Below are 22137 nucleotides of genomic sequence, written 5' to 3'. Positions count from 1 at the left end.
ATAGAGAGAGGTTAAACCTTGAATGTTCTTATATGGATTATTCAAGAGTATACATTGTATAACTACACAGCGATTCTGAGAGGGAAAGTGTCAAGTAATCAACATCGTGACAAGGGACTACTGATTAGTCATTATCAGCAGCGATGTCAGCTGCAAATAAATCCTTTATTCTGTCACATTAAAACCAAGATAAGATCATCAGGTATGAACAGCCAAAAGTTACAAGGTTGTTAGAGTTCAATCTGTGAATAGACATCTGTTGTTTCTCTCCTATGTGATACAATTGTATCATTATGTACATGATTTTCTTATAGTGGATGTAACAACATTTAAGGAGTTCAGGAGGGCACTCAGATGCTTCTGAGATATAATTGAAGCTTAGCAAGAATTCTGTTACCATCCCAGTGATACAATCAAAACACAGCATACAACATTGGGAGATCATTTTATTGCGTTTATCTATTACTAGACACAGTAAATCATTAGAGCATTACTATCATTCTACTAGAAGCACACATCATGAAAACTGGAGTCCTGTTTTCCTAACGGTCTCACATTATATATCCTGGAAGGGATTAGAAAACCAGAGACTTTTATTTAAGGAGTTCCTCCATAGCTAGCAGAAATATAGCCATATAGGAAATATACACTCCTGACACACTCTTCATTATCCTGAAACCTTATGAACAATTTAGGAGTCATATGGGTGACATCTAGTGCGCAGCTCTTTTAATTTTAATCACGATTTCTTTCTTACTTACACTTCTTTATTCTTCCTTATAATTTTCGTTGGTTTTTACTATGTATTATAATAAAAGTTATATTTTAATATAAGATTGTGTGCACCACGTTAGGGCATTTCGAACCCTTCTCCTCTCTCTCTTTTCCTTAAACATGCATACCCTCGTGTCAGGGACAGAGGGGTCATCTGTGAAATGTAAAACATCTTTTATTGCAATAATCATATAATGAATACTTTTGGCCACCCTTGGGTGTAACCTCGCATCATCGTAGTCGACACTGGAGTCAGAATCCGTGTCGGTATCAGTGTCTGCCACTTGGGACAGGGGACGTTTTTGAGATTCTTAAGGGCCCTGTGACACAGTGAAAGCCATTGATTGACTCCCTGTTTTATCCCTGGACTCTGCTTTGTCCAATCTCTTTTGTAATAAAGCCACATTTGCATTTAAAACATTTCACATATCTAACCAATCAGGTGACGGCGTTGCCGACGGAGACACCACAATAATCTGCTTCACCTCCTCCTTAGATGAGCCTTCCGCTTCAGACATGCCGACACACACGTACCGACACTCCCACACACTCAGGGATATATCTATATGGAGACAGTCCCCCAATAAGGCCCTTTGGAGAGACAGAGAGAGAGTATGCCAGCACACACCCAGCGCCACCTGACACTGGAATAAAATCCCAGTTAGTACAGCGCTTTTATAAAAATATATAAATACACTCACTGCGCCAATGAAATGTAACCCCCGCCCTCTTTTTTGCCCTCTGTAACCTTGTTCAGCAGGGGAGAGTCCGGGGAGCCAGCTTCTCTGCAGTGTGCTGTGGAGAAAATGGCGCTGGTTAGTGCTGGAGGACCAAGCCCCGCCCCCTCACCGGCGGGCTTCGGTCCCGCTCAAATTATTTATACTGGCGGGGGTTTATTAATATACTGCCTCCGCAGTATCTACTTTATATGCCAGTGTCCCTAGAGGTTTTTATTGCTGCCCAGGGCGCCCCCCCTGCGCCCTGCACCCTTACAGTGCCCGCTGTGTGTGTCTGTGTGGGAGCAATGGCGCGCAGCGTTACCTCAGTGAAGATCTGAAGTCTTCTGCCGCCTGTGAAGTCTTCTTTTCTTCTTAATACTCACCCGGCTTCTATCTTCCGGCTCTGTGAGGAGGACGGCGGCGCGGCTCCGGGATGAACGGCGAGGGTGAGACCTGCGTTCCGACCCTCTGGAGCTAATGGTGTCCAGTAGCCGAAGAAGCAGAGCCTATCATTCAAGTAGGTCTGCTTCTCTCCCCTCAGACCCACGATGCAGGGAGCCTGTTGCCAGCAGCGCTCCCTGAAAATAAAAAACCTAACAAAAAGTATTTTTCAGAGAAACTCAGGAGAGCTCCCCTGCAGTGCATCTAGTCTCCTCTGGGCACAGGATCTAACTGAGGTCTGGAGGAGGTGCAAAGAGGGAAGAGCCAGTGCACACCCATTCTAAAGTCTTTAGAGTGCCCATGTCTCCTGCGGAGCCCGTCTATAACCCATGGTCCTTACGTAGTCCCCAGCATCCTCTAGGACGTAAGAGAAATAATTATACCATGTCTGTCAGCAGAAACAAAACAGGTGTTGAAGGTGGTGAAAAGAATTGAATACCGCCCATTGTGAGAAGATCTAGCTGCGCAAGTCCAAACTGACGACATTAAAATACTGGCCCTGCGCTTTGTTCATTGTCACTCCAAAACATATCCTAAGGGGAAACTGTAAGTGCTGCAAATTTGATAGAATCATTGAGATTCTAGGAATAAATAAATTTCACCTGCTGCAGGGTCAGTATGATTGCTTGAAACTCCTTAACAATGTAATTGAAAATTGCCATTTTAAACTCAAGTGACTGTGGTAATCTGAACAGGTTAAATGAGTTTAGGAATTTGATAAGATAGTGAACAATTTAGTCAATATTTAACATTGTATCCACAGACTTAAGTTTTGATTGCTGTATAAATTTATTTTTTTTGCGATATCACCTCATTGCGGTATTGTAATGTTTTGTGTTTTTTTTTTTTTTTTTTTGGGGGGGGGGGGCTATACTATAGAACGTTTGCAAAGTCACTCTTTTGTGATAACTCTTCGATGTGAGGGTATTCTTTGGCAATAAATAAAATAATCTAGTGCCCCATTACCCATATGTACCACCCCACCTTCATTACCCATATGTGGCTCAACAACAGAGACAGTTAGATGTGTTGATAATTTTGTTGGCTAATTAACATGACGGTGAGATTATTCATAACCTATATTACTCAGAGGATCTCAATGAACATTTCAGTGAAAACCCAATCAAAATCGGTTCCGTATTTCTCGAGTTTATGGCGAACATACATACAAACCATTTTATTAATAGTATAGATTACAATATCCTCTAGTACATTATAACATGCACTAAACACAACTGCCCCCTTTCCAGCATAACATTTACTACCCCCAAATTCTTACACACACACAGTCTGGTAAGTGATTACATCCCATTGACTTCCTATCCGATCTCACCTTATTTACCAATGGCAACGCTGCAAGTGTTCCATCCTTATTGGTAGCTTTTAAATCTTACACAGCAGATCTACATTTGTAGGGCCTTTGCGACTGAGAAGATTGCAGTTACCAGTGAGTGTAAAGCAGTGGCAGAACTTGCAAGTGGTAGGACCAAGTGCAAAAATTTACTTTGGGCAACCCTCCTGTGCTTCATGGGAAGAGGTAGAGGGTGATGGGGAGTGGCGGGGGAGGCTATGGGTATCAGGGTGAAGCAGAGGGTGACAGGGTGAGGCAGAGGGCGGCTGGGGAGTCAAAGGATGACAAGGACAAGTAGTGGGTGACAAGGAGAGGCAGCGGGTGACAGCGAGAGGCATAGAATTACAGCGGGGTAGAGCTCCCCCCCAACTCGGACACACAAACTACTTGCACTGCAACAATAAAATCACTAGGGCTATATTAAATACCAGTGTTAAATATACATAACAGTTAAATGGCACAATACATGTGTAAAAAATGTTTTCTCTTTAACAGTCTCCAACTCTTAGGGGCTGATGTGATAAAGTTGACCCAATCCGCATTGCGATAATTGATTACATCGCATGGATGTATCAATAATCACATGCAAGAAAGCTCTGTCCGTGCGATGCCACTCTGCAGCATTATCAGGGTATTTTTCGTAAAAAATATCCAGAGTATGTGCTGTGCATGCACCTCACCGCCGCTGGGAACCCTTTCCCATTGCAATGACCACCCACCACTGATCATACTCGCCTACCCATGGATAGGTGATCGTTCCACCTGGAGGGCTGCCGGTCATTGGCGCACCCAGCTGCTGTGAACTTTGGTGCTGTAGAGTGAGCTTCCACTTTGCAGCATCACTTTACTGCACCAGGGGGGAATGGCCCAGGAGCGTCAGGTGAGCCCCGATGACTGTCAGCCCTCATTGGACCATCGATCACTGATCCCTGGGTAGGTGAATATGTTTTTAATAATTTTTCACTTTTTTTTTTTTACACAGTGATTAGCTTGGGTGTCCATCGGACGGGTTCACTACGATATGCCGGCGGTCGGGCTCCCGGCGACCAGCATACCGGCGCCGGGAGCCAGACCGCCGGCTTACCGACAGTGTGGCGAGCGCAAATGAGCCCCTTGCGGGCTCGCTACGCGCGCCACATTATTTTATTCTCCCTCCAGGGGGGTCGTGGAGCCCCACAAGGGAGAATAGCTGTCGGTATGCCGGGTGTCCACAGTGAGCCCTCTGATAACGCATTAAAATTAAACAGGGCTCACTGCAGTATTTTTTTTATGTAAATTTGGTCAGATCACCTTTCCCATTTGAAGTATGGTAAATGTGATCTCGCCACTAAAATAAAAAAACACCCTTTTCACATTATAAAAAATATATAAATAAATAAATCTGTCCATTAATATTTCACACCTTCTCACAACTTCAGTTATATAAATGTAATGATTTCTTATTGTTCCGCCAGTTTTTTTTCCTACCAGGGGCGGCTGCTGCACAGGGAAATGGCTGACAGTACTCCTCCTTCCCACTCAACACTAGCTGACCTGTCACTTTCAGCAGCTGCAGCAGTTTCGCTGTGATACGGTACAGATTGGGACACTGGCGGAGACATACAGTGAGCCAGCAGGACTCATTGTAATGCCGGCAGCTGTGGGCCCCTGTGCAATGTACCGACTGCACCACCATTAGTTCCACCACTGGTGTAAAGATAGGGGAGGTGTGGGCACGGACCAACCAGTTCATAGCTGAGGGGGATACATCTTAATGCAGGAAATTCCACTTAGAGTAGAGCTCTCAATTTTGGGGACATTATCCCTTACTGGGACAGTCCTAATCTTAGACCTCAATACCTTCCCCCAGCTCACTTCAGAAAGGCTGTAATCTCCAATAGCACCAGGCTCACAATGCTATAATGTGGAGCTTTACTTAGAGGGAGAGAAAGAGACATCTATATGAATACTAAGGAAATCAGGCCAGGTCCAAATGCTTAGCAGGTATTTCCAGAAACTTGGTAGAAAACAATATGACTTGGGTCTGGGGCCACCCAAGCCTCTGGGCCACATAGCAATATCACCCTCTGCACCCACTGTGCCCATGATCCTACACCCAGCAACAGATGTGACGCAGCTTCCATATCAACTCACTCTAGAGCACTTTGCCAATATCCTTTTTTTTTCTCCAGATCAGTCACATACTCTATACAACATCTGTATACTCATAGGGCATACACAAAGGGAGTGCACTCAACTCTCTGGATCCTGGCAGTTTGCAGTAGGGTAAAGTAGGGATAGCTACTTTTCTCTGATTGGCGACTATGAGGCTCCCTTTGTAATATCTTACAGTGGCGTTAAGCAATTATACTGTAGGTTATTCTGTCTACATTTAGTATATTATTGTTTGCTTAATACACTATGGTCTGGCTGTTATGTGATTTATAGCATATATTAGCACTTTCATTAACAACAAATATATGTAACCATGAAGCATGACATATCTGTACATAAAACACAATAAACACTAATGTAATATGATGCATTTTAAGTTTAATATATGGAAAAAGCAACAAAAGTGCTTGTATGTAATGTAGAACATGTGTCTATGAATTTAGATTACATTCACCATTGAAAACTGTTTCAGTAGCAAATAAATTTCTTACTCACCATAAGTGGGGTTACTTCCCAGAAAGGATCCACCATTAGTGCTTTATAGTAGCTCTCACATGAGTCTCTTTCCCAGGAAAAATTCCAGGATAACCATACCTTCAGCGTTTCCCAGAATGACAGGTCTGCTTGGTAACAACTCCTGGAATAACCCTAAGGAGAAAGGTATAGAAACCATGAACCTGCGGCTGACTACTTAGATTACTTGCCATTTCCAGTTGAAATACTGTACAAAGATTCTCATAGGATTCATAAAGCAGTAAACTGCTATTGGGAAGTTTATAATAGTTAATAATTTCTGTAAAGAGTGTCACTAACATGGTTAAAACACTATTCGCTTATTTATATGGCACATCATGACATCACAATGGGCGGAATTCAATTGTTTCTCGAGCCTGATCTCCCATCTAAAGTGTCGGGAGATGGGGTAGGCGATATTCAATTGTGCTTTTTTTATCACGCACTTTGTGCCCAGAGAGGAGGTCGGGTTTAACCATTTAACTGACGATTTATTTCGCCGAACACCGCTCTGAAATTGTCGTTTTTTTTAAAATTAGTGAATTAGGTGAAGAACGTCAATGTAACCCTATCCCAAATGATTTTAGTTTAAAAAAAAAAAAAAGTTAAAAAAATATTTTTTAAAATATTTTTTTTCAAACATTGATCGGTAACATTGCGACCATCGGAACATCGCGGTATTCATTTTGAAAGCCGTGACAGCCTGCAGGTATACAGGGGGGGGGTCTGGGGGTGGCTTGGGAGGGTTCATTTACACTCCTCAGCAATCAACAGCACGGAAATCAGTGGGGGAGAGTGTGAGGAGGCAGAGGGACCTTCCGATCCCTCTGACAGCAGCAGCGGAGGGAAGTTTATCTTCCCTGCCGCTGCTAACACTCTCTATCCGACTGGTCGCATCCTGTGCGCCCAGGTCAGATAGAGCCTCCTCTATAACCCCGCCTCCGTGCACAGGAGCTCAGTTTTGTTAACCAGTCCAATGCAGTAGCAGGTAGAACAGAGATAACAACAATTAGTAGCCACACAGCACCACATTCTCACGACAGGAGAGGGTACAAGCGGCTAATGCCATACAAACCCAAAGACGCTAAGTGCATCAGGGTGGGCGCCCTGTGGAATCCAGCGTACCTCGCAGAAAGAGATTTAACAAAGGTAAGTTCTTACCATAAATCTCCTTTTCTGCAGCGGCGTACATTGTATTCCACAGGGAATAACATCGGGGATGTCCTAAAGCAGATCCTCAAGAGAGGGGACGCACTGTAGCGGGCACAAGAACCCGGCATCCAAAGGAAGCATCCTGGGAGGCGGAAGTATCAAAGGCATAGAACCTAATGAGCGTGTTCACTGAGGACCACGTAGCTGCCTTGCACAATTGTTCAAGGGTCGCCCAACGGCGGGCCGCCCAAGAAGGTCCAATAGACCGAGTCGAGTGAGCTTTAATGGTATCAGGAGCTGGAAGGCCAGCCTGTACATAAGCATGTGCAATCACCATTCTAATCCATCTGGCCAAGGACTGCTTGTGAGCAGGCCAGCCACGTTTGTGAAAACCAAAAAGAACAGTCTCAGATTTCCGAACCGACTCCATTCTTTTCACATATATACGGAGAGCCCGTACCACATCCAAAGGCTTCTCTTTGGATAACAAACCTGGAGAAGTAAATGCCGGAACCACAATTTCTTGGTTAAGGTGGAAAGAAGACACCACCTTGGGCAAATAACTAGGGCGGGTCCTAAGAACCGCCAGGTCACGGTGAAAAATCAGGTAAGGTGACTGACAGGATAAGGCACCTAAATCCGAACCTCGTCTAGCAGAGCCATTAGCCAGCAAAAACAAGACCTTAAAAGTAAGCATTTAAGGTCCACCGACACTAGGGGTTCAAAAGGAGCCTCTTGTAAGGCGTCCAGAACAACCAACAAATCCCAAGGAGCCACAGGAGGAACAAAGGGAGGTTGAATTCAGGGACCACCCTGAGTGAAGGTATGAACATCAGGCAAAGTCGCAATCTTTCTCTGAAACCAAATCGACAAGGCCGAAATATGAACCTTGAGAGAGGCCAGACGCAAGCCTAAGTCCAGGCCCTGTTGCAGAAATTACAACAGATTGGCAGTACTGAATTTGAATACATCAACATTCTTAGCAGCACACCATGTGAAATAAGAATTCCAGACCCTATAATAAATCCGAGCCGAAGCCAGTTTACTGGATTTCAACATAGTTTGAATGACCGCCTCAGAAAAACCTTTGGCCCTTAGGATGGAAGCTTCAAGAGCCATGCCGTCAAAGCCAGTCGGGCCAAATCCTGGTAGACACAGGGGACCTGAATGAGGAGGTCTGAATGTTGAGGAAGTAGAAGAGGACGCTCTATCGAGAGACCCTTTAGGTCTGAGAACCAATGCCGCCTGGGCCATGCTGGAGCGAGTAGAAGTAGGAATCCTCCTTCTTGCTTGAACTTCCTTATTACCCTGGGCAGGAGTGACACCGGAGGGAACACGTACGGCAGTCGAAAGTTCCATGGAATTGCCAATGCGTCCATGAACGCTGCTAGAGGAACCCTTGTTCTTGTTCTGAAGAACGGAAACTTGTGATTGTGTCGAGACGTCATCAGGTCTACATCTGGTAGGCCCCACTAGGAGTTGAAATACGTCTGGATGAAGGCTACACTCTCTGGCGTGTACGTCCTGGCGACTGAGAAAGTCCGCTTCCCAGTTGAGGACTCCCGGAATGAACACTGCCGATATGGCTGGCAGATGGCGTTCTGCCCACTTAAGTATCATTGACACTTTCCTCACTGCCATGCGGCTTCGAGTGTCACCTTGATAATTTATGTACGCCACCGTGGTGGTGTTATCTGACTGTACTTGAACAGGCCTGTTCTGTATCCAAGGCAGGGCTAGTGTGAGTGCATTGAACACTGCCCGCAGTTCCAGAATGTTTATCGGGAGGAGAGACTCCTCCCTGGTCCACCGACCCTGAAGAGAGTGTTGCTCCAATACCGCGCTCCAACCCCTCAGACTGGCATCCGTTGTCAGCAGGACCCAGCTGGATATCCAGAAGGGACGACCCCTGCTCAATCGTTGATCCTGGAGCCACCAGGAGAGAGACAGGCGAACCTCCGGAGTCAGGGAGATCATGTGACTTTTGATCCGGTGGGGCAAGCCGTCCCATTTGGAGAGAACCAACTTCTGGAGAGGGCGAGAGTGAAATTGAGCGTACTCTACCATGTCGAAAGTCGACACCATGAGGCCCAGTACTTGCATCGCCGAGTGTATTGGCACACATGGGCGAGATGGGAAGTGTCTTATTTTGTCCTGAAAACCGCTGTTTGTGTCTGTCCAACAACGCTCCCAGGTTGCAGCATGCTCTGAGCCGGGACCAGGGAGGATTTCTTCCAATTGATGAGCCACCCGTGAGCTTATAGGAATTGGACCGTCATTTCCAGATGACGAAGGACAACCTCTGGTGAGGTTGCCAGGATCAACAGATCGTCCAGATACGGTAGGATCCTGATGCCCTGACGGCGAAGTAGAGCCGTCATAACCGCCATGACCTTGGTGAAAATTTGTGGAGCCGTGGTCAGACCAAAAGGTAAGGCCTGAAATTGGTCATGTAGGTTGCCAATAGCAAACCACAGGTATTGCTGATGTGAAATGGCAATAGGGATATGTAGGTAAGCATTCTGTATGTCCAGGGATACCATATAGTCCATGGGCTCGAAGGCCATAACAACAGAACAAAGAGTTTCCATACGGAACTTGGAAACCGTTACAAATTTGTTCAAAGACTTGAGGTTGAGAATGGACCGGGAGGACCCATTCGGTTTCGGGACTAGAAACAGCGTGGAATAGTACCCCCTGCCCCTATCAGCCAGAGGCACCGGCACTATCACACCTGTATCCAGGAGAGATTGCACCACCAGATGGAGCGTCTTTGCTTTGACCTGATCCGAAGGGATGTTTGTCGAGCAAAACAGAGGTGGGGGACTTTTCTTGAAAGAGATGGCGTAACTGTGAGTGACGACTTCCCTTACCTAGGCATCTGAAGTGGTCTTTAACCACACCTAAAGCAAACCTTAGAAGTCGGCCTCCTACTCTGGGATCTCCCAGGGGGAGGCCCGCCCCGTCATGCAGCAGGTTTATCCGTTTTGGATAGAGGCTGACGGGCAGCCCAGGCACGTTTTGGTTTGGGCTTGGTAGATTTGGAATAGTGTGACTCGTTCGGGTACGCCTGACCCTTTGCTTTACCTGGAGGCCGAAAGGAACGAAAGGAAGTACTCTTAGCCTTCGGAGCTGAAGGAGTAGTACTAGGTATACAAGCCGTATTAGCGGACGCTAAATCAGCAACAATCTTGTTGAGGTCTTTACCAAAAAGTATGTTCCCCTTAAAGGGTATAACCTCAAAGGTCTTTTTAGAGTCCAGGTCAACAGTCGAGGACCGCAACCAGGGAATCCTGCGAGCCAGAATGGACGTAGTAGACGCCTTGGCCGCCAGGACACCTGCATCAGAAGCTGCCTCCTGAATGTAATGAGAGGCCGTAATGATATAGGAAAGACACTGTCTAGCAGGCAGAAAAATTAGAAGGTAGTTACGCTTCAACTTCCTGAACCCAGGCTTCAATAGCTTTCGCTGCCCAGGCAGCTGTTATAGTGGGTCTATGCACGGCCTATCCAAGAGTGTAAATGGACTTCAAGCAACCCTCCACATGGTTATCCATCGGTTCCTTCAGGGAGGTGACGGTAGTGACAGGCACAGCCGAGGACACCACCAGGCGTGCAACCTGCGAGTCCACCGGAGATGGGGTTTCCCAATTCTTACTGATCTCTGTAGCGAGGGGATAACGAGCCAGCATCTTTTTAGACAGTGAAAATTTTGTACCTGGAGATTCCCAGGATTCCTGACGTATGTCAACCAGGTGGTCAGAATGGGGCAGAAGCAATTTAGTCACCTTCTGACGTTTAAACTTATCTGGTTTCTTAGAGGTAGTAGGAGGCTCCTCATCATCCTCAGTTTGAAGCATGAGCCTGAGATCTGGATCAGTATCAGTGGGGTCAGTGTAAGCGCCATCTTCATCGGAAGTAGTATAAAGGATATGTGTGGATTGTGATGAGGTAATGGCCCGTTTAGAGGACCCCTTGGTCTTAGGCGGGCGAGGGTTATCTTTTTGTTTAACCAGAGTCTGGTTTAATTGCTCTAACTGAGAAGACAGAGTATCCGACCATGGCGGATTAACTGCAGGGACAAAATGTGGCTGTAATGACACAAAAGGTCCCATAGGGGGCGTAAGCCTAGTTACCAGCATAGTCAGTAAAGTAGTAAAGGTAGCCCATGGTGGGACTAGATCTGCCCCTGGTGCTGCCGACTGACCCTGGGGTGCAGAGACCCCCGTACCTGAACCCTCTGCTGCTATATTTTCCTCATGACGCCCCATCAACATTGCCTGATGCAGGATCAGCCCCGGAATCCTCACCCTGTCTAGCAGACATTACTTGAAAGCGTATCCTTTTGTGACCAAAAGTACAAGATAAGCAGACAGAATACCTGGCAAAAAAAAACCCTTACAGTGTGGCTGCAAGCAGAACACAAAAAAGGGGATTTAAGAGGTATACAGTGACTGTAACTTTCACAGAGAAAATACCAAACAAGTATATCCCGTGAAACACTATATCTATAAGACCCTGACGCACATAGCCCCCCTCAGGATATATAATACAGGGATAGCAAAACCAGTGGGATACACAGAATAGAAATCACACGGCAGCTACTGGCACACACAGTCACATGTACAATGCAGTAATTATTACAAACAACAATAAAAATGCACTGGACTAGCAATACTAAGTAATACTACAAAGTAATGCTAAATAACAATATAGATATAACAATGTACAGTGAAACTGGATGTATATCACAGGGTACTTGTACTAAACAACCCTGAATGTATGCACTCTTTCTTAACGAACGCTGTCTAAATATATGTAGAATACTTAAGTGTCCTGTAAATGCACAGCGCTGGATGCAGGCGGCTTTACAGAGGAGACAGAGCCCAGCAGTCCCAGAATCAGCGCAGCATGTGAGAAATGGCGCCCAAACGCTGACAGGGAGTGAGGGAGGCAGAGAGAAGCAGCTCAAGGTCGGGAACATTTGCAGTAAATGGCACCTGGGGCTGGGGCTACAGGTCAAAGCCTTATCTCCTTGCTGGACTTCACCACCGGGTACTGCGGCCCTTGTTAGAACGGATTTTTAGTAAAATTCGACCTGTGCCCTTGCCCTGGTGGTCTAGTGGGGTCCCTGTACGGCCACAGTGTCCACGCCAGAGCGCGCGGTCCGTCTCCTAAAGACCGCATTCGATCGCGATTTCAGCGGGTCCCGTCAGGGGGACCCTCTTACCTCCTCCCTTGTTGCGGCCACGCTATCCAGGAGAGCTGCGGAGAGTGTGTGCCCCCTGATGGAGACCAGAGCCCTCCGCTGTAAGTACCTGGCAACCAGGGCGTGGGAGTATACAGTGCCGCTGGGGGAGGTGATGGAGCTGCAGCATGAGATGTCAAAGTGACATCTAGTATTCAATACCTATGCTGCAGCCCTTGAAGTCTTCTATTTTCTATTCTAAAAGCTCTTTTCAGGGCTGCTGGAGCAGCCCTCCCTGTTAGTGACCTGCTTGCAGGCACAAACTTACAAACTGAGCTCCTGTGCACGGAGGCGGGGTTATAGAGTGTCGAAGTCGAAAAATATTGCAGTACACACATCACGTACAAACTACACACAGATGGCCTCCATGCGCGTACTTGTTTTGCCGTGCGCATTTTCGCAATTTGCGTATGGTCGCTCCCGCGGTCCTGCGTATTAGCGCGTGGTATGAGTAATTACGGTAGTGTTTGTAATCGCATGGAAAGCCATAAAAACACATTACATATTTAATCCAAATAGTGCACAATGTACACATAGTCTCCCTGCACCACACCAGCCAGTTACACATGTTTAAATGGTACAAGAACAAAGGGATTCACCTTTACAGCATAGGAGGGGACAGAACTAGGTTATAAGGTGATGTTTGGTATCCAGCTGTAGGGTATTTTAAGAGCAATAATCCAGTGTTAGTTTGCAGAAGATCGCACGCTCCTGAGAATAGTTATGCACAGGAGCAGAATATAAATATTAACTGTATTTACTGTACACTTGATATGCGGCGGGAACCCAGAGGAGAACATCTGCAACTGCACCTGAAACAGACATCGCCCACCTATTCAAACCGACCTATGACCTCTCCTGTACTGTAAATGACCATCCCTGTGTCCAATGGACAAAGGGATTACAGTTTCCATTGTGTTAGGTTTTGGACAAATGTATAAATAGCCAGCTGCAGGCCAGGTCACTCTCAAATCTCTGAAGGTCATCACCCTTGATGACTGAGGACCGGACCGGGAAGCGCAGGCAAAACTAAAACGTATGTACCATTGACTGTAGCCATTTTCTTATTGTATTGTATTGTTGTTATTGAAACCCCCTGCTAGTAAAGAACCGTTGGTGGGTCAGATCCCAACATAGGGGTAAATTTACTAAAATGGGAGTTCTATTTCAGACGGGATGTTGCCCATAGCAACCAATCAGATTCTACTTCTCATTTATCTAGCACCTTCTAGAAGATAATACCTTGAATCTGATTGGTTGCTATGGGCAACATCCCATCTTAAATAGAACTCCCATCTTAGTAAATGTACCCATAGTCTTTGAAATACACATTGGTGTCATGTCTCTCTGTCCCTGCTAGTGTTATATAAGTGTAATCTAGTCACACGTGTAGCTGCAAAGTGCTCACGGCGTGTCTTTGTGTGTATGCATCGGGTGTACTTTGTACGACCATCGCGGTGTTTGTATGCAAAGTGCGTACACGGTACGGGGCTTTGTACGCAAACTGGGTAAAAAGTACGTAAGCTAAGGATTGATTACAGCGGCCGCAGCGGCTCCATTTAAAGTGTATTGAATGTCTTTTTAAAGTGTTGCTTTTAGTCCTGTAAGTAAATCAACATTTACAAGAGGAGGCGGCCCTATGCATCTTGGGAACAGTCAAAGCTTTTAGCCTGTTGATGCCTCAGATCAAGATCCTACTCTACACCCCAATGTTATTCCCTGTCGAATACAGTGTACCCCGCTGCAGAAATAGGATTTTTTTAAAATATTTATTTATTGAAGCATGTGTTGAACATCAAGCAAAGTGCATAAGGGTATAAGAAGACTGCACGTGTTCTCAACAAATTCTAATAAATTTCACAGTTCGACACATTATGCTCAGCCTCAATGCGAATCGTGAGAACAAGTCTGGTGAAATAAAGACACAATCAAGAAATACAAAATGTATGTGTCACATTCAAGAGGTAGTCTGACAGTACAGTAAATCAGTCGTCCCTCCCAGCTGACAACAAAACCCAAGTACATACAAAAAGAAAAGAAAAAGAAAAAAATAAGATTTTACTCACCGGTAAATCTATTTCTCGTAGTCCGTAGTGGATGCTGGGGACTCCGTAAGGACCATGGGGAATAGACGGGCTCCGCAGGAGACTGGGCACTCTAAAGAAAGATTTAGGACTATCTGGTGTGCACTGGCTCCTCCCCCTATGACCCTCCTCCAAGCCTCAGTTAGGAACTGTGCCCGGAAGAGCTGACACAATAAGGAAGGATTTTGAATCCCGGGTAAGACTCATACCAGCCACACCAATCACACCATATAACACGTGATAGGAACCCCGGTTAACAGTATGATAACAATTGGAGCCTCTGAAGAGATGGCTCACAACAAAACCCGATTTTTGTAACAATAACTATGTACAAGTATTGCAGACAATCCGCACTTGGGATGGGCGCCCAGCATCCACTACGGACTACGAGAAATAGATTTACCGGTGAGTAAAATCTTATTTTCTCTGACGTCCTAGTGGATGCTGGGGACTCCGTAAGGACCATGGGGATTATACCAAAGCTCCCAAACGGGCGGGAGAGTGCGGATGACTCTGCAGCACCGAATGAGAGAACTCCAGGTCCTCCTCAGCCAGGGAATCAAATTTGTAGAATTTAGCAAACGTGTTTGCCCCTGACCAAGTAGCTGCTCGGCAAAGTTGTAAAGCCGAGACCCCTCGGGCAGCCGCCCAAGATGAGCCCACCTTCCTTGTGGAATGGGCTTTTATTGATTTAGGCTGCAGTAATCCTACCGCAGAATGCGCCAGCTGAATAGTGCTACAAATCCAGCGCGCAATAGACTGCTTAGAAGCAGGAGCACCCAGCTTGTTGGGTGCATACAGGATAAACAGCGAGTCAGTTTTTCTGACTCCAGCCGTCCTGGAAACATAAATTTTCAGGGCCCTGACTACGTCCAGCAACTTGGAATCCTCCAAGTCCCTAGTAGCCGCAGGCACCACAATAGGTTGGTTCAAGTAAAAAGCTGAGACCACCTTCGGGAGAAACTGAGGATGAGTCCTCAATTCTGCCCTATCCATCTGGAAAATCAGATAAGGGCTTTTACAAGACAAAGCCGCCAATTCTGAAAACCCGCCTGGCCGAAGCCAGGGCCAACAGTATGACCACTTTCCACGTGAAATATTTTAATTCCACAGTCTTAAGTGGTTCGAACCAATGTGATTTCAGGAATGCCAAAACCACATTGAGATCCAAAAAGTGCCACTGGGGGCACAAAAGGAGGCTGAATATGCAGAACTCCTTTGACAAAAGTCTGAACCTCAGGCAGTGAAGCCAGTTCTTTCTGGAAGAAAATCGACAGAGCCGAAATGTGGACCTTGATGGACCCCAATTTGAGGCCCAACGTCACCCCTGCTTGCAGGAAGTGTAGGAATCGACCCAGTTGAAATTCCTCCTTCGGGGCCTTCATGGCCTCACACCAAGCAACATATTTCCGCCAAATGCGGTAATAATGTCTTGCGGTGACATCCTTCCTGGCTTTGATCAGGGTAGGGATGACTTCCTCCGGAATACCCTTTTCCTTTAGGATCCGGTGTTCAACCGCCATGCCGTCAAACGCAGCCGCGGTAAGTCTTGGAACAGACAGGGTCCCTGCTGCAGCAGGTCTTGTCTGAGCGGCAGAGGCCAAGGGTCCTCTGCCAGCATCTCTTGAAGTTCCGGGTACCAAGCTCTTCTTGGCCAATCCGGAACCACGAGTATGGTTTTCACTCCTCGCATTCTTATTATTCTCAGTACCTTGGGTATGAGAGGTAGAGGAGGAAACACATAAACCGACTGGTACACCCACGGTGTCACTAGAGCGTCCACAGCGATCGCCTGAGGGTCCCTTGACCTGGCGCAATATCTTTTCAACTTTTTGTTGAGGCGGGACGCCATCATGTCCACCCGTGGTCATTCCCAACGGTTTACCCGCATTTGGAAAACTTCTGGAAGAAGTCCCCATTCTCCCGGGTGTAGGTCGCCCATCGGAGAATCCTTGTGGCTTCTGCCATCGCCATCCTGCTTCTTGTGCCGCCCTGTCTGTTTACATGGGCGACCGCCGTGATGTTGTCTGATTGGATCAGTACCGGCTGGTTCTGAAGCAGGGGCCTTGCTTGGCTTAGGGCATTGTAAATGGCCCTTAGCTCCAGAATATTTATGTGAAGCGAAATCTCCTTGGAAATTTCTTCCCTGTGTGACTGCACCCCAGCCCCGAAGGCTGGCCTCCGTGGTCACCAGGACCCAGTCCTGTATTCCGAATCTGCGGCCTTCTAGTAGATGAGCCCTCTGCAGATACCACAGCAGCGACACCCTGTTTCTTGCCGACAGGGTTATCCGCTGTTGTATCTGTAGATGGGACCCGGACCATTTGTCCCACAGGTCCCACTGGAACGTCCTTGCGTGGAACCTTCCGAATGGAATTATACTTCGTACGAAGCTACCATTTTTTTCCAGGACTCGTGTGCTTCCACTGGAAGAAACACTCTTTTCTGGTCTGTGTCCAGAATCATTCCCAGGAACAGAAGACGTGTCGTCGGGACCAGCTGTGACTTTGGAATATTGAGAATCCAGTCGTGCTGTTGTAGCACTTCCCGAGAGAGTGCTACCCCCACTACCAACTGTTCTTTGGACCTCGCCTTTATCAGGAGATCGTCCAAGTACGGGATAATAAAAACTTCCTTCTTGCGAAGGAGTATCATCATTTCAGCCATTACCTTGGTAAAGACCTTCGGTGCCGTGGACAACTCCAACGGCAGCGTCTGGAACTGATAGTGACAGTCCTGTACCACACATCTGAGGTACTCCTGGTGAGGAGGGTAAATGGGGACATGCAGGTACGCATCCTTGATGTCCAGGGAGACCCTGTAATCCCCCTCGTCCAGGCTCGTAATAACCGCCCTGAGCGATTCCATCTTGAACTTGAATCTTCTGATATAAAAGTTCAAGTATTTTAATTTTAAGATGGGTCTCACCGAACCGTTCTGTTTCGGTACCACAACCATTGTGGAATAGTAACCCCTTCCTTGCTGAAGGAGGGGCACCTTGACAATCACTTGTTGTGATTATAGTGTTGAATAGCCACCAACACCGCCTCCCTGGCAGAGGGAGGTGCCGGTAAGGCAGATTTTAGGAAACGGCGGGGGGAAGAACGTCTCGAACTCCAGCCTGTACCCCTGAGATACTACTTGAAGGACCCAGGGATCCATGTGAGAGAGCCCACTGGGCGCTGAAATTTCTGAGACGGGCCCCCACCGTACCCGGGTCCGCCTGAGCAGCCCCAGCGTCATGCTGTGGACTTACCGGACGCAGGGAGGACTTCTGCTCTTGGGAACTAGCTGTGTGCTGCAGCTTTTTCCTCTACCTTTGCCTCTCGGCAGAAAGGATGAGCCTCTAGCCCTCTTGCTTTTCTGGGGCCGAAAGGACTGTACTTGATGATACGGTGCTTTCTTTTGTTGTGGGGTAGCCTGTGGCAAAAAAGTCGATTTCCCAGCAGTAGCTGTGGAAACGAGGTCTGAAAGACCATCCCCAAACAGTTTTACCCCCTTATAGGGCAAAACTTCCATGTGCCGATTTGAGTCGGCATCGCCTGACCATTGCCGAGTCCATAACCCCCGTCTGGCGGCAATGGACCTAGCGCTTATTTTTGATGCCAGCCGGCAAATATCCCTCTGTGCATCACGCATGTATAAGACCACGTCTTTTATATGCTCTATTGTCAGCAAAATATTGTCCCTATCCATAGTTATTTTCCGACAGGGAATCTGACCACGCAGCGGGAGCACTGCACATCCATGCCGAAGCAATGGCTGGTCGCAATATAATGCCCGAGTGTGTGACTATATCTTTCAGGGTAACCCCCTGCTTTTTATCAGCAGGTTCCTTCAGGGCGGCCGTATCCGGAGACGGTAGTGCCACCTTTTCTGATAAGCGTGTAAGCGCTGTATCTACCCTATGGGGTGTTTCCCAACGTGACCTATCCTCTGGCGGGAAAGGGTACGCTGCCAATAACAGTTTAGAAATTATCAATTTCTTACCGGGGGAAGACCACGCTTCCTCACACACCTCATTTAAATTTCTCAGATGCAGGAAAAACTACTGGTAGTTTTCTCTCACCAAACATAATACCCTTTTATGTGGTATTATCATAAATGTGTAATACATTTTTCATTGCCTCAATCATGTAACGGGTGGACCTATTTGGAGGGTACACTTAGTCTCATCGTCGTCGACACTGGAGTCTGTGTCCGTGTCGACATCTGTTTCTGCCATCTGAGGTAGCGGGCGTTTTTAGAGCCCCCCATGACATTTGAGACGCTGGAACAGGCACAAGCTGAGTAGCCGGCTGTTCTGTGTTGTCGACCTTTTGTGTAAGGAGTTGACACTTTCACGTAATCCTTTCATAAGTCCAACCACACCGGTGTCGATCCCGCAGGGGGTGACATCACATTTACAGGCATTCGCTCCGCCTCCACATCATTATCCTCCTCATACATGTCGACACAGCCGTACCGACACACAGCACACACACAGGGAATGCTCTGACAGAGGACAGGACCCCACAAAGCCCTTTGGGGAGACAGAGGGAGAGTATGCCAGCACACACCAGGGCGCTATATATTTCAGGGATATCACATATAAAGAGTGTTTTCCCTTATAGCTGCCTATATATATTGTATACTGCGCCTAAATTGTGCCCCCCTCTCTTTTTAACCCTTTCTGTAGTGTATTGACTACAGGGGAGAGCCAGGGAGCTTCCCTCCAACGGAGCTGTGAGGGAAAAATGGCGCCAGTGTGCTGAAGAAGATAGCTCCGCCCCTTTTTCGCTGACTTTCTCCCGCATTTTTATGGATTCTGGCAGGGGTTAAAAAGCACCTATATAGCCTCTGGGGCTATATATGGTGCCAGTTTGCCAGCCAAGGTGTCAGTATTGCTGCTCAGGGCGGCGCCCCCCCCCCAGCGCCCTGCACCCATCAGTGACCGCAGTGTGTGGTGTGCATGAGGAGCAATGGCGCACAGCTGCAGTGCTGTGCGCTACCTTGGAGAAGACAGAAGTCTTCAGCCGCCGATTTTCCGGACCACCTTCTTGCTTCTGGCTCTGTAAGGGGGACGGCGGCGCGGCTCCGGGAACAGACGACGAGGTCGGGTCCTGTGTTCGATCCCTCTGGAGCTAATGGTGTCCAGTAGCCTAAGAAGCCCAAGCTACCACCACTTAGGTAGGTTCGCTTCTTCTCCCTTTAGTCCCTCGATGCAGTGAGCCTGTTGCCAGCAGGTCTCACTGAAAATAAAAAACCTAACAAACACTTTCTTCCTAGGAGCTCAGGAGAGCCCCTAGTGTGCATCCAGCTCAGCCGGGCACAGAAATCTAACTGAGGCTTGGAGGAGGGTCATAGGGGGAGGAGCCAGTGCACACCAGATAGTCCTAAATCTTTCTTTAGAGTGCCCAGTCTCCTGCGGAGCCCGTCTATTCCCCATGGTCCTTACGGAGTCCCCAGCATCCACTAGGACGTCAGAGAAATAATGATAGTAATGTCTATGCTCGTCCCCCCAACCCCCAGGAAACCCAGGAGAAGGCCTCACAGGACAATGGGAGAGTCCCCTCCCAGTACCCTAGTCATGTACCATAAAGTATTAGTGAAAGATGCATGAAGTTGAGATTTTATAGGGGTCGACAATGTGGCCACATAACTCTCCCACACATCAAAAAAAGTTTTTTTGTCCTTCTCTAACAACACTCCCACCCATTCTGAAAAGGTAAAAGAACTTGGCTTTAAATAAAGTCAGTGATGGGGGTTCAGGGTGCAGAAATAGGATTTTAATTACCTACCGGAAAATACTTTAGGCCGTAGAGGATACTGGGGTCCACATTAGTACCATGGGGTATAGACAGGTCCACTAGGAGCCGTGGGCACTTTAAGAACTTGATAGTGTGGGCTGGCTCCTCCCTCTATGCCCCTCCTACCAGACTCAGTCTAGGAAACTATGCCCGAGGAGACGGAAATACTTTGAGAGAAGGATATAAAAGAATAGTGGTGAGATTACGAACCAGCACATACAAACTAGAGGAAAGCAAAGCTAACCAAACTTTAAACCAGGTACAGCAACCACTGAACCAACATTACTTAACCAATTAACAGTGCAGGAAGAAATGAAGCACTGGGCGGGCGCCCAGTATCCTCTACGGACTACGAGAAAAGGATTTACCGGTAGGTAATTCAAATCCTATTTTCTCTTACGTCCTAGAGGAGGGTGGTCTTCTGTATGCCGGCGGTCGGGCTCCCGGCGCTCAGTATACCGGCGCCGGGAGCCCGACACCCGGCATACCGACACTTATTTTCCCTCGTGGGGGTCCACGACCCCCATAGAGGGAGAATAAAATAGTGTGGTGCGCGTAGCGCGCCACCGTGCCCGTAGCGTGGCGAGCGCAGCGAGCCCGCAAGGGGATCATTTGCGCTCGCCACGCTGTCGGTAAGCCGGCGGTCGGGCTCCCGGCGCCGGCATGCTGGTCGCCGGGAGCCCGACCGCCGGCCAGCCGTAGTGAACCCCTAGAGGATATTGGGGTCCACATTAGTACCATGGGAATGTACCAAAGCTCCCAAACCGGGTGGGAGAGTGCCGATATTCCTGCAGCACTGATTGACCAAACTGAAGGTCCTCCGAGGTCAAAGTATCGAACTTGTCGAACTTAGCAAACGTGTTCGAACCTGACCAAGTAGCTGCTCGGCAGAGCTGTAAAGCAGACACACCCCGGGCAACCGCCCAGGAAGAACACACCGACCTAGTAGAGTGGGCCTGTACAGATTTTGGACACAGCAAACCTGCCGTGGAATAAGTATGCTGGGTAGTATGTCTGATCCAGCGTGCAATTGTCTGCTTTGAAGCAGGACACCCAATTTTATTGGGATCACAGAGAACAAACAGCGAGTCAGATTTTCTGTGACGAGCTGTCTGCTTCACAAAGCCCTCACCACATCCAACGACTTTAAAGTAGCAGAGGTGTCGGTAACCACCGGAACCATGGCCCTCATTCCGAGTCGTTCGCTCGGTATTTTTCATCGCATCGCAATGAAAATCCGCTTAGTACGCATGCGCAATATTCGCACTGCGACTGCGCCAAGTAATTTAACAATGAAGATAGTATTTTTACTCACGGCTTTTTCATCGCTCCGGCGATCGTAATGTGATTGACAGGAAATGGGTGTTACTGGGCGGAAACACGGCGTTTTATGGGCGTGTGGTTGAAAACGCTACCGTTTCCGGAAAAAACGCAGGAGTGGCTGGAGAAACGGGGGAGTGTCTGGGCGAACGCTGGGTGTGTTTGTGACGTCAAACCAGGAACGACAAGCACTGAACTGATCGCACAGGCAGAGTAAGGTTGAAGTTACTCAGAAACTGCTCAGTAGTTTGTAATCGCAATATTGCGATTACATCGGTCGCAATTTTAAGAAGCTAAGATACACTCCCAGTAGGCGTAGGCTTAGCGTGTGTAACTCTGCTAAATTCGCCTTGCGACCGATCAACTCGGAATGAGGGCCCATAATAGGTTGGTTGATCTGAAACAGACACCACCTTTGGAAAAAATTGCTTACGAGTTCTGAGTTCAGCCCTATATTCACGAAAAATTAAATAGGGCTTTTGTGAAAAAACGCACCCAGCTCCGACACATACCTCGCAGAAGCCAAGGCCAACAGCGTGACGGCCTTCCACGTAAGAAACTTGACGTCTACGTCCTGTAAAGGCTCAAACCA

The 22137-nt window shown here is 47.5% G+C and overlaps 1 protein-coding gene across 11 annotated transcripts in view; it reads right to left on the bottom strand.

The window, feature by feature from the left end:
- Positions 1 to 22137, bottom strand: part of LOC135055374 (uncharacterized) — a 902783-nt gene that overhangs the window by 309520 nt on the left and 571126 nt on the right. For all 11 annotated transcript variants that reach the window (XR_010243739.1, XR_010243738.1, XR_010243740.1 and 8 more), the window contains one exon: positions 5935 to 6087. Coding sequence is in view for 2 of the 11 variants with exons in the window: in XM_063959373.1 (XP_063815443.1) it covers positions 5935 to 6087 (153 nt within the window). In the remaining 9 variants the exon portion in view is untranslated. The remainder of the gene's footprint in view (positions 1 to 5934; positions 6088 to 22137) is intronic.

Source organism: Pseudophryne corroboree, chromosome 3, assembly GCF_028390025.1.
Source record: "Pseudophryne corroboree isolate aPseCor3 chromosome 3, aPseCor3.hap2, whole genome shotgun sequence".
NCBI lineage: Eukaryota > Metazoa > Chordata > Amphibia > Anura > Myobatrachidae > Pseudophryne > Pseudophryne corroboree.
The sequence above is the reverse complement of the archived record's forward strand: the minus strand, read 5'-3'. Positions and strand labels throughout refer to the sequence as shown.